Source organism: Tasmannia lanceolata, unplaced genomic scaffold, assembly GCF_043159265.1.
Source record: "Tasmannia lanceolata isolate RefF3 unplaced genomic scaffold, GAP_Taslan_0.1 ptg000020l, whole genome shotgun sequence".
NCBI lineage: Eukaryota > Viridiplantae > Streptophyta > Magnoliopsida > Canellales > Winteraceae > Tasmannia > Tasmannia lanceolata.
The window spans coordinates 11,747,258-11,761,443 of record NW_027518697.1 but is presented as its reverse complement, the minus strand read 5'-3'; the positions used below and the strand labels follow the sequence as shown (position 1 = coordinate 11,761,443).

General features: G+C 38.5%; 2 protein-coding genes across 2 annotated transcripts; both read right to left on the bottom strand.

Moving 5' to 3' along the window:
* Positions 1 to 1,417: 1,417 nt before the first annotated feature.
* Positions 1,418 to 2,655, bottom strand: LOC143853755 (protein RGF1 INDUCIBLE TRANSCRIPTION FACTOR 1-like). The gene is made up of 4 exons (XM_077363492.1): positions 2,485 to 2,655; positions 2,232 to 2,306; positions 1,642 to 1,797; positions 1,418 to 1,504 (listed from the first exon to the last, which is right to left on the bottom strand). Exons 1-4 carry the CDS (start codon positions 2,653 to 2,655, stop codon positions 1,418 to 1,420), a joined length of 489 nt encoding a protein of 162 aa, XP_077219607.1.
* Positions 2,656 to 8,640: 5,985 nt separating this feature from the next.
* On the bottom strand, positions 8,641 to 9,878 carry LOC143853754 (protein RGF1 INDUCIBLE TRANSCRIPTION FACTOR 1-like). The gene is made up of 4 exons (XM_077363491.1): positions 9,708 to 9,878; positions 9,455 to 9,529; positions 8,865 to 9,020; positions 8,641 to 8,727 (listed from the first exon to the last, which is right to left on the bottom strand). The coding sequence occupies exons 1-4, from the start codon at positions 9,876 to 9,878 to the stop codon at positions 8,641 to 8,643; spliced, it is 489 nt and encodes a 162-aa protein (XP_077219606.1).
* Positions 9,879 to 14,186: the final 4,308 nt, after the last annotated feature.

Genomic DNA, 14,186 nt, shown 5'->3' with positions numbered 1-14,186 from the left:
AAAATATCAATCTATCTTTGGATTTTGAATGTTTTTATGTTTCCTTTTATCTATTGCATAGGAATGTGGAGGGATGGATCTTGAAGTTGCACTAGGATTCAGATATTTAATTAGGTTATCATTTTGGAGGTATCTGAAATGGTATCCCCTCCCATCTTAACAAAATGGTAGACTGAAATAGGGAAATGATATCAACACTCCACTGTTTTAATAAGATGCGCGAAAGCATTGTTAGGAATAAATTTGATGAACCCGGTTATTTTTTAGTACAGAACGTGTTCATTTAGTACATAATACTACGGATTTCGGCCACCTTTCAAAATATTCCGAGTCCCACTTGAATGCATGGGTTTGGCTATAGATGTTGCGTGAGACCCACCTGTCAAAGCATCAGTGTGAAATACTCCACCGCATCAAATGGGAAAGTAATTAACCATTTATATTTTTCTCGCCCCGTGCATCGCACGGGTGTTTTTACTAGTATATATATATATATATATATATATATATAGTAGAAGAGAAAATAAGAGAATTTTTTGTGGAATTACACATCACTTTTTTTGACTTTTTTTAATAAAGGCACCCATTCAACACACATATTTTCAATCCTACCCCCTCCTTTATGCTTTTTAACAAAGGCGCCCATTAAAGCCACAGAATTTCAATCCTACCCCCCTCCTTTATGCTTTTTTAATAAAAATATCTATGGGGTGATCTTAACCATCCGATTTAAGAGGAACAACATATTATGGAAACCTCAATAAGATTGGAAGGCTAGGATCAGCCTATGGAAATGATTTTTGGGGCACAACCTATTTATGTTGTGTTCCATCACATGGACGGTTTGGATCAACTTGTGATGTGGTCCGTACAGTTCATTGTCCCCCGTGCATCGCACGGGGTTTTTTACTAGTATATATATATGAGAAAAGTGTTTCTGCGCACGTGCGCGCAGCGAGTTCCCTGCGCATAAGTGGCTTAAAAAGCCACCGATAGGTCACTTTTTGTGGACTCCGCACAAGTGGACCCACCATACGAACCAATCGGTGGTTTTTTAAGCCACTTATGCGCTGAAACACTTTTCTCCCCTCTCTCTCTCTCTCTCTCTCTCTCTCTCTCTCTCTCTCTCTTTCTCTCTCTATTTACCTCAATACAACATTAGTAGCAGAATTCGGTCAAGGGCCATCAGGTCATTAAAGGAACCACCTCCAACCAAAGGAAATGGATATCACTACCATCCCTACACTAAAATAAATTAATAAAAAGCAAAACACTAAAATACCAATAGTTTAAATAGAGTTTTTATGCACTGCATTTTTTATCTTTATTCTTCGAGATCTTCTCTTTCCTATTTTTCTAAAAGAGCGGAGATCCATGACATCCAGGACGAGTACTTCCCTTTCTCTAACTCGAAGCTCTAACTTGGAGTGCCAGTGCTTGAAGAGCCTGTCGCGAAGTTGCGTAGAATGCTTGACAGATATCCATGTGTCATTATATGTTCTACCTGCATTTTAAGTGTTTGAGACTATTAAAATAAACATGTATTATCACTAATAATATCAACCAAGTACATATAATTCACTAATAAATTGAACCCATCAAATAACAAACTCTGTAATGGTTGAGTACAGTGAATCCTACCTTGCAGTCGAGGCAACAGAACTCATTAGGCTTTTCGATAACCCTCTTACAAACGCGGCACTTGGTTCCATCTTTGATTCGACTTTTATTAGTTGGTGGCCTTTGATTCAAGGCCACTACCTTGAACGCATGTGAACTGGAGGACTGAGTGTAGGGCTGCACCACATGGACTCAAAATGATAATACATTACCAAACTATATATCCGTCAATATTATTAATATGAGGAAAGAGTTTCTCAGTCCGAGCTCAGAAACTCATGAGGGCCCACATTTTTGGGGTGATCTAAAGCATTCATTTGAAAGGACCTTACATGGATAGGGCTTGTACCAAAAGCAGGTCCATAGGATCATCCTAACCCTTCCATTTATGGAGGGAAAAAATGCGCAGATATGTGGAGAAACAATATCTGTCCATTTTCCATGGGTTAGGATGATCCTATGGACTTGATTTTTGGTACACGCCCTATCCATGTAAGGGCCTTTCAAATGAATGCTTTGGATCACCCCAAAAATATGGGCCCACATGAGTTTTTGACGCTCGAGTTCAAAGACACTTTACTAGATGCCTTTTATTCGTATAATTTCCATACCATGATAAAAGAGCAATTGATGTGCTGGTCGAGATCGTCCAATCGAACTGCGAGATAATTATTATTTGGCTTCACCTGTGAAATATAATAAAAAAATTTCCAAATTATGTAGCTACATACCGTTAGTGTAGAGCTTCGACTGTATGTTACTAAGATTAGCTCCCAAAGAAAAGTATTACGGATTAAAAAATAATAGAAATCACATATGTTGCAACTTTAAATAATGAATAAGAAGAGGAGAGAAAAAGTGTACTTGGAGGAGAGGATGTTGATGAGAAGAAGAGCAGTGCTTGCAGAAGCTTTTACAGCAATCCACACAAAACATTTCTTTCAGGGTAGAACTGTGGATCTCACAATTCTCCTGAGGAGATTTCAAACTAAGCAACTCATGAAGCCAGTCTGGTTTCACGTCTATTCTTGCCATCTCACTCACAGCCTCTTATTACTTCTCCCTCAAGTAGTAGTACTAGCACAGAGAACCAAGGAAGCTGCTCTATAATTTATAGTGGGTAAAAAGAGATAAATAGGAGAAATAAAAAATTAAAAATAAAATAAAGAAATTATGAATTAAAATTAGTAATAATTATATATAAAATAAAGCTTATAGTTTTGTGTGACTGGTATTTTGCAGGAAATGTTATCAGCACTACTGTATTTTGATGAGGGCACTCCTCACTTTATTAAAAGTACGGTATGGCCCTCACCATAGGATGATCCAAACCATCCATTAGAAGGGCCACAGCCTAAATAGGTTGTGCCCCAAAAATCATTTCCATAGGCTGATCCTAACCCCCCGATCTGAATGTTAAAGTGTTGATCGTAACCCTCTATAGATCGGAGGGTTAGAATCAACCTATAGAAATAATTTTTGGGGCACAACCTATTTATGCAGTGGCCCATCTAATGGACGGTTTGGATCAACCTATGGTGCGGGCCATACCGTACTTTTAATAAAGTGAGGAGTGCCCTCATCAAAATACAGTAGTGCTGCTGATAACATTTCCCTTTCTATAATAATTATTTTGAAAAATATCATGAAATCATAATTTTCAACCAAAATCTCCAGTATTACAAAAAAATTACCACAATTACTTTTTTCTTTTAGATATTTTAGGAAAACTCGCTAGACAGCCTTCCTATTTTGGGCGATTGACATTGTCTATGCAAAATCAGATGCAATGTTATTTGTAAATTGATATCTCTATATATCTGTAAATATCTATACATTCCTTTTGTGCCATATTTCTTTCCTAACATGCTTCAAGCTATAAATAAATCCTATCAAAAATGGATTTTATGTTATAAATATATCATATCCAAATGGATTCAGTCAAACAAAAGAAATTGAAAAAGATTTCCTTCCTTTTAAATAGATCATATCCAGATGCCAGTTTTTTCAACTGGCATGCTAATTGTTATTGGTGAAGCATGATCTCAGTCTAATCTGGAAAGTACCGTACACTGTTCCCCAACTGCGGCGGTCCCGCTCGCTGCTGAGTGGCCCGGGGGCTTGCAGGGGAGCTCCCGCCCCCTGCTTGAAGGCGGGGGGTTCCCCCGACCTGAAAATTTTTAAGGTATTTTTATACTGGGGCAGTTTTGTACATTCATGAATTAGGGTTTTTCCCTTTATTGTAACGCGTCCCAGAACGCCATATATAGGGTGTGATATCAGGAGCTGCCCTCGTTGTTAATTCTTAACACTATTAATGTTAGAGATTTTCATAATGGTATTGAAAATTAAAGTTATTTTATCAAGTTATATTTTAAATATAAAAATAAATTTCAGACAAGGTCGGTCGACCGGGGGTTCCCAGGCGACCGCGGTTCTTTGGATCATAAAAAATAAAATGGACAGAAACATGTCGGCGGGCGACTGCGACAGCCCGGTTGACCCCGGATGTCCGAAAAATTATCTTTTGGGAGAAAATAGACATAACTTTTCACTTCCGTTTTTCAATCTTTCTTCATGCCTTTTGCTTCCCAACAGTCATGGATATTTTTCAAACACAAGGGACATTTTGTGGATGATCCAAAACACTTAAATCACAAAAAGATGTGATCGAATGGTCATTATTCAAACAAATCTAACAGATTTCTTGAAGGGTTGTTTTCCTTAATGAATAGACATCTAATGCTCTATAAAAAGAGCAAAAACCTATCTTTTCAAGATGAATTTTTTCAAGACAAAAAGACAGTTATTGCTGTACTTTCTTTTTTCTCCCAAACAATCTCACACTCTTTTGTTTTCAAGTTAATTTGTTCATAAAACAGTGCACTAAAGACTGTTTTCTGCAGAAACAGTTTTAGTGATTTTCTCTAAGGGCTTAAAGTTCTTGAAAGGTGTTTTGGGTTTGATTCCGCTTGTGCAAAGCGTTGTCAAACATTTGTAGGATATTCCTACAAGGCTTCATTGTATCTTGGAGGCAATTCGCGGATCCTCTTTGCACACAACTGGTGAGAGCGAAAATTGTCTTAAGGAAAGCGACATCGCGCCTTGAAGCATCTCTTTTCTTTCTAAATTTTCCCATCCCCACAACAATATTTCCAACAATTAATAGTCCACAAATCTATTAATTACTAAAACGTCTTCTTTTATTTTTAGCACCTCCTTTTCCTTTTTCACATCTCTTACCATCTTTCCATTGTGAAAACTTTTCTTAATTGGATGGGCCACCATGTATTTTATGGGATGGGGCTGCAGATTTACACCTCATGTTTTCTAATGGGCTGGGCCCTACCATTCCAGGTTTTGATAAGGTGGGCCCACCATCTCTACCCAAACCTATGCATTAGGGTGGGGCCCACCATTGTACACCTCATGGATGTGATGGTGTGGGTCCACCATTTTACACCCAAGCATATCATTGGCCGCGAATACCATTTATATATGAGTAAAGTGTTCCTACGCAGCTGCTGAGATAGCTTATCTGAGCAGCTGCTTCAAAATCTCATGTGGCCCCACATTTTTGGGGTGATCTAAAGCATTCATTTGGAAGGCCTTCCATGGATAGGGTGTGTACCAAAAATGAGCCCTTTAGGATCATCCTAACCCTGCCATTTGTGGAGGGAAAAAATTGTCAGAAATAGTGTCTGTCCATTTTCCCCTCCACCTTTGATTTGGTTAGGATGATCATATAGGGCTGATTTTTGGTACACACCCTATCCATGGAAGGGCCTTTCAAATGAATGCTTTGGATCACCCCAAAAATGTGGGCCACATGAGTTTTTAAAGCAGCTGCTCAGATAAGCCATCTGAGCAGCTGTGCAGGAACACTATTCTCTTTCTATATATATATATATATATATATATATATATATATATATATATATATATATATATAGGGAAATGATTTCAACACAAACATGTTTTGATACATGACACTCATTTTTCTTGTCTTCTATATATAAAGAGCTGTAAAAGGGTTTTTACGGTCCCCAAAAAGCACTTGCATGTCAATTAAATGCTAATAGGGCTGGCAATTTCACCCGTGAAAACGAGGATCCGCCCCGCCCCGCACGGGGCGGGGATTCCCCGACTTGGAGCGGGGATGGGGACGGGACGGGGATGGAGATGGAGATGGACCCGCCCCGCCCCGTTTTAATATGCAATCCATTATCAATATCCTCCTATTTTAGTAATGTTTAAGTATTCTTTTGTTAACAGTAAATATTTCTTTTAGGCTAGTGTTATTGGCACTACCATATTTTGATAAGTGCACAAACACGGCTCGTCTTTTTCTTTTTTATGGCCGTTAAAAAGCTTTTTTGAGGTGAGGATTTTTTGTGCGGGGCGGGGATGGGGATTAGATGTTCCCCGCGGGGCGGGGATTCCCCTCCATCCCCGAAGCGGGGACGGGGAATTTTCCTTCCGACAGGGACGGGGACGGGGAATGCAACATCCGGCCCCACCCCGTTGCCAACCCTACGCATGTATCAAAACATAGTTTTGCTGAAATCATTTCCCTATATATATATATATATATATATATATATACTAAGCACGTTTTTTTTCTGCTGTCATTCCTCTTTTTTCCAAGAAAAGTTTTTCACCTACAAAATAGTTTTTGCTCTTACTAATTTAGGTTTGCCGCTTTTACAAAATTGAATGTGCCGCCTAAATTATTGGCTGCCATTAAGAACCCCCCAAAATTGAATTTAATGCTATCATATGATTTTCCGCCTACTACTTTGGTTCAAAAATCTTGGGTGATTACTAATTTGAGCGAATTTTTTTTTTTTTGGAAAAACTTTTTATCCTTCAAAAACGGCCCTCTTTTCTCACAATTAAGTCAGTTTCCAACAAAAACTTCAATTTTGAAATTACTAAATTAGTTTCCCGTTATTAGTTATATTTAATGTTACGTGCCTAATTGGTCATAAACAATAAGCAAAAGAAAAATAGGACACATAGGCCATAACTAACACACATAACTCTAAATACAACTACATCACAACTGTTTACTTACCAACTTCTCCAAAAGCTTAAGCTATTGGAGACGGGCGTTATTTATCTTTTATACTTTAACACTCCCCTGCACGTGTGGCCCACTTGGCAAACACGTGGCACATGTGGTCTCACTTTGGGTTGACCATCGCATGCGGATTTTTGCTATCTAGGAAGTTTGAACTCGAGACCTTTGGCTCTGATACCATGTTAGGTTACCAACTTCTCCAAAAGCTTAAGCTATTAGAGACGGGCGTTATTTATCTTTTATACTTTAACAACAACTACCCATTAACAAAATAATACAATGCACATTTCATTTTAAGTTTCCCACTAATAATTGCTGCTAACATTCCTTTTATCCTGCTCCCCACAAAGGCCTAAATCACACGAAATAAATAAGCACCGAATCAAACACAGATTTTGTTTCCTTTAAAATCTGAGAGTATCGATTGCTTTCACTCTCACCATTGAGAAGGAAGAAGCCGCCCTTCCATAGATTCACATGGTTCAATTTCTCATGTACCTTTCTTTCTTATAAAATATCAATCTATCTTTGGATTTTGAATGTTTTTATGTTTCCTTTTATCTATTGCATAGGAAGGTGGAGGGATGGATCTTGAAGTTGCACTAGGATTCAGTTATTTAATTAGGTTATCATTTTGGAGGTATCTGAAATGATATCCCCTCCCATCTTAACAAAATGGTAGACTGAAATAGGGAAATGATATCAACACTCCACTGTTTTAATAAGATGCGCGAAAGCATTGTTAGGAATAAATTTGATGAACCCGGTTATTTTTTAGTACAGAACGTGTTCATTTAGCACATAATACTACGGATTTCGGCCACCTTTCAAAATATTCCGAGTCCCACTTGAATGCATGGGTTTGGCTATAGATGTTGCGTGAGACCCACCTGTCAAAGCATCAGTGTGAAATACTCCACCGCATCAAATGGGAAAGTAATTAACCATTTATATTTTTCTCGCCCCGTGCATCGCACGGGTGTTTTTACTAGTATATATATATATATATATATATATATATATATATATATATATATAGTAGAAGAGAAAATAAGAGAATTTTTTGTGGAATTACACATCACTTTTTTTGACTTTTTTTAATAAAGGCACCCATTCAACACACATATTTTCAATCCTACCCCCTCCTTTATGCTTTTTAACAAAGGCGCCCATTAAAGCCACAGAATTTCAATCCTACCCCCCTCCTTTATGCTTTTTTAATAAAAATATCTATGGGGTGATCTTAACCATCCGATTTAAGAGGAACAACATATTATGGAAACCTCAATAAGATTGGAAGGCTAGGATCAGCCTATGGAAATGATTTTTGGGGCTATGTTGTGTTCCATCACATGGACGGTTTGGATCAACTTGTGATGTGGTCCGTACAGTTCATTTTTTACTAGTATATATATATGAGAAAAGTGTTTCTGCGCACGTGCGCGCAGCGAGTTCCCTGCGCATAAGTGGCTTAAAAAGCCACCGATAGGTCACTTTTTGTGGATCCCGCACAAGTGGACCCACCATACGAACCAATCGGTGGTTTTTTAAGCCACTTATGCGCTGAAACACTTTTCTCCTCTCTCTCTCTCTCTCTCTCTCTCTCTCTCTCTCTCTCTCTCTATTTACCTCAATACAACATTAGTAGCAGAATTCGGTCAAGGGCCATCAGGTCATCAAAGGAACCACCTCCAACCAAAGGAAATGGATATCACTACCATCCCTACACTAAAATAAATTAATAAAAAGCAAAACACTAAAATACCAATAGTTTAAATAGAGTTTTTATGCACTGCATTTTTTATCTTTATTCTTCGAGATCTTCTCTTTCCTATTTTTCTAAAAGAGCGGAGATCCATGACATCCATGACGAGTACTTCCCTTTCTCTAACTCGAAGCATCCATGATGAGTACTTCCCTTTCTCTAACTCGAAGCTCTAACTTGGAGTGCCAGTGCTTGAAGAGCCTGTCGCGAAGTTGCGTAGAATGCTTGACAGATATCCATGTGTCATTATATGTTCTACCTGCATTTTAAGTGTTTGAGACTATTAAAATAAACATGTATTATCAATAATAATATCAACCAAGTACATATAATTCACTAATAAATTGAACCCATCAAATAACAAACTCTGTAATGGTTGAGTACAGTGAATCCTACCTTGCAGTCGAGGCAACAGAACTCATTAGGCTTTTCGATAACCCTCTTACAAACGCGGCACTTGGTTCCATCTTTGATTCGACTTTTATTAGTTGGTGGCCTTTGATTCAAGGCCACTACCTTGAACGCATGTGAACTGGAGGACTGAGTGTAGGGCTGCACCACATGGACTCAAAATGATAATACATTACCAAACTATATATCCGTCAATATTATTAATATGAGGAAAGAGTTTCTCAGTCCGAGCTCAGAAACTCATGAGGGCCCACATTTTTGGGGTGATCTAAAGCATTCATTTGAAAGGACCTTACATGGATAGGGCTTGTACCAAAAGCAGGTCCATAGGATCATCCTAACCCTTCCATTTATGGAGGGAAAAAATGCGCAGATATGTGGAGAAACAATATCTGTCCATTTTCCATGGGTTAGGATGATCCTATGGACTTGATTTTTGGTACACGCCCTATCCATGTAAGGGCCTTTCAAATGAATGCTTTGGATCACCCCAAAAATATGGGCCCACATGAGTTTTTGACGCTCGAGTTCAAAGACACTTTACTAGATGCCTTTTATTTGTATAATTTCCATACCATGATAAAAGAGCAATTGATGTGCTGGTCGAGATCGTCCAATCGAACTGCGAGATAATTATTATTTGGCTTCACCTGTGAAATATAATAAAAAAAATTCCAAATTATGTAGCTACATACCGTTAGTGTAGAGCTTCGACTGTATGTTACTAAGATTAGCTCCCAAAGAAAAGTATTACGGATTAAAAAATAATAGAAATCACATATGTTGCAACTATAAATAATGAATAAGAAGAGGAGAGAAAAGGTGTACTTGGAAGAGAGGATGTTGATGAGAAGAAGAGCAGTGCTTGCAGAAGCTTTTACAGCAATCCACACAAAACATTTCTTTCAGGGTAGAACTGTGGATCTCACAATTCTCCTGAGGAGATTTCAAACTAAGCAACTCATGAAGCCAGTCTGGTTTCACGTCTATTCTTGCCATCTCACTCACAGCCTCTTATTACTTCTCCCTCAAGTAGTAGTACTAGCACAGAGAACCAAGGAAGCTGCTCTATAATTTATAGTGGGTAAAAAGAGATAAATAGGAGAAATTAAAAATTAAAAATAAAATAAAGAAATTATGAATTAAAATTAGTAATAATTATATATAAAATAAAGCTTATAGTTTTGTGTGACTGGTATTTTGCAGGAAATGTTATCAGCACTACTGTATTTTGATGAGGGCACTCCTCACTTTATTAAAAGTACGGTATGGCCCTCACCATAGGATGATCCAAACCATCCATTAGAAGGGCCACAGCCTAAATAGGTTGTGCCCCAAAAATCATTTCCATAGGCTGATCCTAACCCCCCCGATCTGAATGTTAAAGTGTTGATCGTAACCCTCTATAGATCGGAGGGTTAGAATCAACCTATAGAAATAATTTTTGGGGCACAACCTATTTATGCAGTGGCCCATCTAATGGACGGTTTGGATCAACCTATGGTGCGGGCCATACCGTACTTTTAATAAAGTGAGGAGTGCCCTCATCAAAATACAGTAGTGCTGCTGATAACATTTCCCTTTCTATAATAATTATTTTGAAAAATATCATGAAATCATAATTTTCAACCAAAATCTCCAGTATTACAAAAAAATTACCACAATTACTTTTTTCTTTTATATATTTTAGGAAAACTCACTAGACAGCCTTCCTATTTTGGGCGATTGACATTGTCTATGCAAAATCAGATGCAATGTTATTTGTAAATTGATATCTCTATATATCTGTAAATATCTATACATTCCTTTTGTGCCATATTTCTTTCCTAACATGCTTCAAGCTATAAATAAATCCTATCAAAAATGGATTTTATGTTATAAATATATCATATCCAAATGGATTCAGTCAAACAAAAGAAATTGAAAAAGATTTCCTTCCTTTTAAATAGATCATATCCAAATGCCAGTTTTTTCAACTGGCATGCTAATTGTTATTGGTGAAGCATGATCTCAGTCTAATATGGAAAGTACCGTACACCGTTCCCCAACTGCGGCGGCCACACGCGCTGCTGGGTGGCCCGGGGGGTTGCATGGGGGCTCCCGCCCCCTGCTTGAAGGCGGGGGTTCGGGGGTAGTTTTGTACATTCATGAATTAGGGTTTTTACCTCTATTGTAACGCGTCTCAGAACGCCATATATAGGGTGTGATATCAGGAGCTGCCCTTGAGAGACTTGTGAGGGCATTTGTAATCTCTTCATCAGAATAGTGGAATAGTTGGCTTGTCGCTCTGTCGTGGACGTAGCCCATACCATACTGGGTGGGTGAACCACGTAAATCTGGGTGTTCTGTGTGTGTGTGTGTGTGCACGCGCGCATGTGTGTGTATATTTTCGTTTATCTTTTGCAGGTCGTTATTCTGCTGCGTTGTTAATTCTTAACACTATTAATGTTCGAGATTTTTATAATGGTATTGTAAAATTAAAGTTATTTTATCAAGTTATATTTTAAATATAAAAACAAATTTCAGACAGGGCCGGTCGACCAGGGGTTCCCAGGCGACCGCGGATTGGTTTCTGGAAACAGAGAGCATTTCCAGAAAGGTGTGGACGGGCGACCGCGGGAAGCCCGGTCGACTACGGTTCTTTGGATCGTAAAAAATAAAATGAACTGAAACATGTCAGCGGGCGACTGCGGTAGCCCGGTCGACCCCGGATGTCCGAAAAATTATCTCTTGGGAGAAAATAGACATAACTTTTCACTTCCGTTTTTCAATCTTTCTTCATGTCTTTTGCTTCCCAACAGTCATGGATGTTTTTCAAACACAAAGGACATTTTGTGGATAATCCAAAACACTTAAATCACAAAAAGATATGATCGAATGGTCATTATTCAAACCAATCCAAGAGATGTCTTGAAGGGTTGTTTTCCTTAATGAATAGACATCTAATGCTCTATAAAAAGAGCAAAAATCTGTCTTTTCAAGATGAATTTTTTCAAGACAAAAAGACAGTTATTGCTGTACTTTCTTTTTTCTCCCAAACAATCTCACACTCTTTTGTTTTCAAGTTAATTTGTTCATAAAATAGTACACTAAAGATTGTTTTCTACAGAAACAGTTTTAGTGATTTTCTCTAAGGGCTTAAAGTTCTTGAAAGGTGTTTTGGGTTTGATTCCGCTTGTGCAAAGCGTTGTCGAACATTTGTAGGATATTCCTACAAGGCTTCATTGTATCTTGGAGGCAATTCGCGGATCCCCTTTGGCCGCGAATACCATTTATATATGAGTAAAGTGTTCCTGCGCACCTGCTCAGATAGCTTATCTCTGCTCAGATAGCTTATCTGAGCAGCTGCTTCAAAATCTCATGTGGCCTTACATTTTTGGGGTGATCTAAAGCATTCATTTGGAAGGCCTTCCATGGATACGGTGTGTACCAAAAATGAGCCCTTTAGGATCATCCTAACCCTGCCATTTGTGGAGGGAAAAAATGGTCAGAAATAGTGTCTGTCCATTTTCCCCTCCACCTTTGATTTGGTTAGGATGATCATATAGGGTTGATTTTTGGTACACACCCTATCCATGGAAGGGCCTTTCAATTTGAATGCTTTGGATCACCCCAAAAATGTGGGCCACATGAGTTTTTGAAGCAGCTGCGCAGGAACACTATTCTCTTTATATATTTACGGTCCCCAAAAAGCACTTGCATGTCAATTAAATGCTAAAAGACAAGATACATGAGCGCATGTATAGAGCTGGCAATTTCACCCGTGAAAACGGGGATCCGCCCCGCCCCGCACGGGGTGGGGAATCCCCGACTTGGAGCGGGGATGGGGACTAAAAAAATTCCCCGAAGCGGGGATGGGGATGGACCCGCCCCGCCCCCCGTTTTAATATGCAATCCATTATCAATATCCTCTTATTTTAGTAATGTTTAAGTATTTTTTTGTTAACAGTAAATATTTCTTTTAGGCTAGTGTTATTGGCACTACCATATTTTGATAAGTGCACAAACACGGCTTGTCTTTTTCTTTTTGTGGGTGTTAAAAAAGCTTTTTTGAGGTGAGAATTTTTTGTGCGGGGCGGGGACGGGGCGGGGACGGGGATTAGATGTTCCCCGCGGGGCGGGACGGGGATTCCCCTCCATCCCCGAAGTAGGGACGGGGAATGCAACATCCGGTCCTGCCCGGCCCCGCCCCGTTGCCAACCGTACGCATGTATCAAAACATAGTTTTGCTGAAATCATTCCCTATATATATATATATATATATATATATGTCATTCGTCTTTTTTCCAAGAAAAGTTTTTCACCTACAAAATAGTTTTTGCTCTTACTAATTTAGGTTTGCCGCTTTTACAAAATTGAATGTGCCCCCTAAATTATTGGCTGCCATTAAGAACCCCCCAAAATTGAATTTAATGCTATCATATGATTTTCCGCCTACTACTTTGGTTCAAAAATCTTGGTGGTTACTAATTTGAACGAATTTTTTTTTTTTTGGAAAGACTTTTTATCCTACAAAAACGGCCCTCTTTTCTCACAATTAAGTCGGTTTCCAACAAAAACTTCAATTTTGAAATTACTAAATTTGTTTCCCGTTATTAGTTATATTTAATGTTACGTGCCTAATTGGCCATAACAATAAGCAAAAGAAATATAGGACACATAGGCCATAACTAACACACAGGCCATAACTAACACACATAACTCTAAATACAACTACATCACAACTGTTAACTTACCAACTTCTCCAAAAGCTTAAGCTATTGGAGACGGGCGTTATTTATCTTTTATACTTTAACACTCCCCTGCACGTGTGGCCCACTTGGCAAACACGTGGCACATGTGGTCTCACTTTGGGTTGACCATCGCATGCGGATTTTTGCTATCTAGGAAGTTTGAACTCGAGACCTTTGGCTCTGATACCATGTTAGGTTACCAACGTCTCCAAAAGCTTAAGCTATTAGAGACGGGCGTTATTTATCTTTTATACTTTAACAACAACTACCCATTAACAAAACAATACAATGCACATTTCATTTTAAGTTTCCCACTACTAATTGCCGCTAACATTCCTTTTATCCTGCTCCCCACAAAGGCCTAAATCACACGAAATAAATAAGCACCGAACCAAACACAGATTTTGTTTCCTTTAAAATCTGAGAATATCGATTGCTTTCACTCTCACCATTGAGAAGGAAGAAGCCGCCCTTCCATAGATTCACATGGTTCAATTTCTCATGTACCTTTCTTTCTTATAAAATATCAATCTATCTTTGGATTTTGAATGTTTTTTTGTTTCCTTTTATCTAT

Coding starts and splice junctions, on each gene's coding strand:
- LOC143853755 (XM_077363492.1), bottom strand. CDS start 2,655: ATGGCAAGAATAGACGTGAAACCAGACTGGCTTCATGAGTTGCTTAGT. Junction 2,307..2,484: donor ATCAACATCCTCTCCTCCAA/GTACACTTTTTC, acceptor TATATTTCACAG/GTGAAGCCAAATAATAATTA. Junction 1,798..2,231: donor TCAATTGCTCTTTTATCATG/GTATGGAAATTA, acceptor CATGTGGTGCAG/CCCTACACTCAGTCCTCCAG.
- LOC143853754 (XM_077363491.1), bottom strand. CDS start 9,878: ATGGCAAGAATAGACGTGAAACCAGACTGGCTTCATGAGTTGCTTAGT. Junction 9,530..9,707: donor ATCAACATCCTCTCTTCCAA/GTACACCTTTTC, acceptor TATATTTCACAG/GTGAAGCCAAATAATAATTA. Junction 9,021..9,454: donor TCAATTGCTCTTTTATCATG/GTATGGAAATTA, acceptor CATGTGGTGCAG/CCCTACACTCAGTCCTCCAG.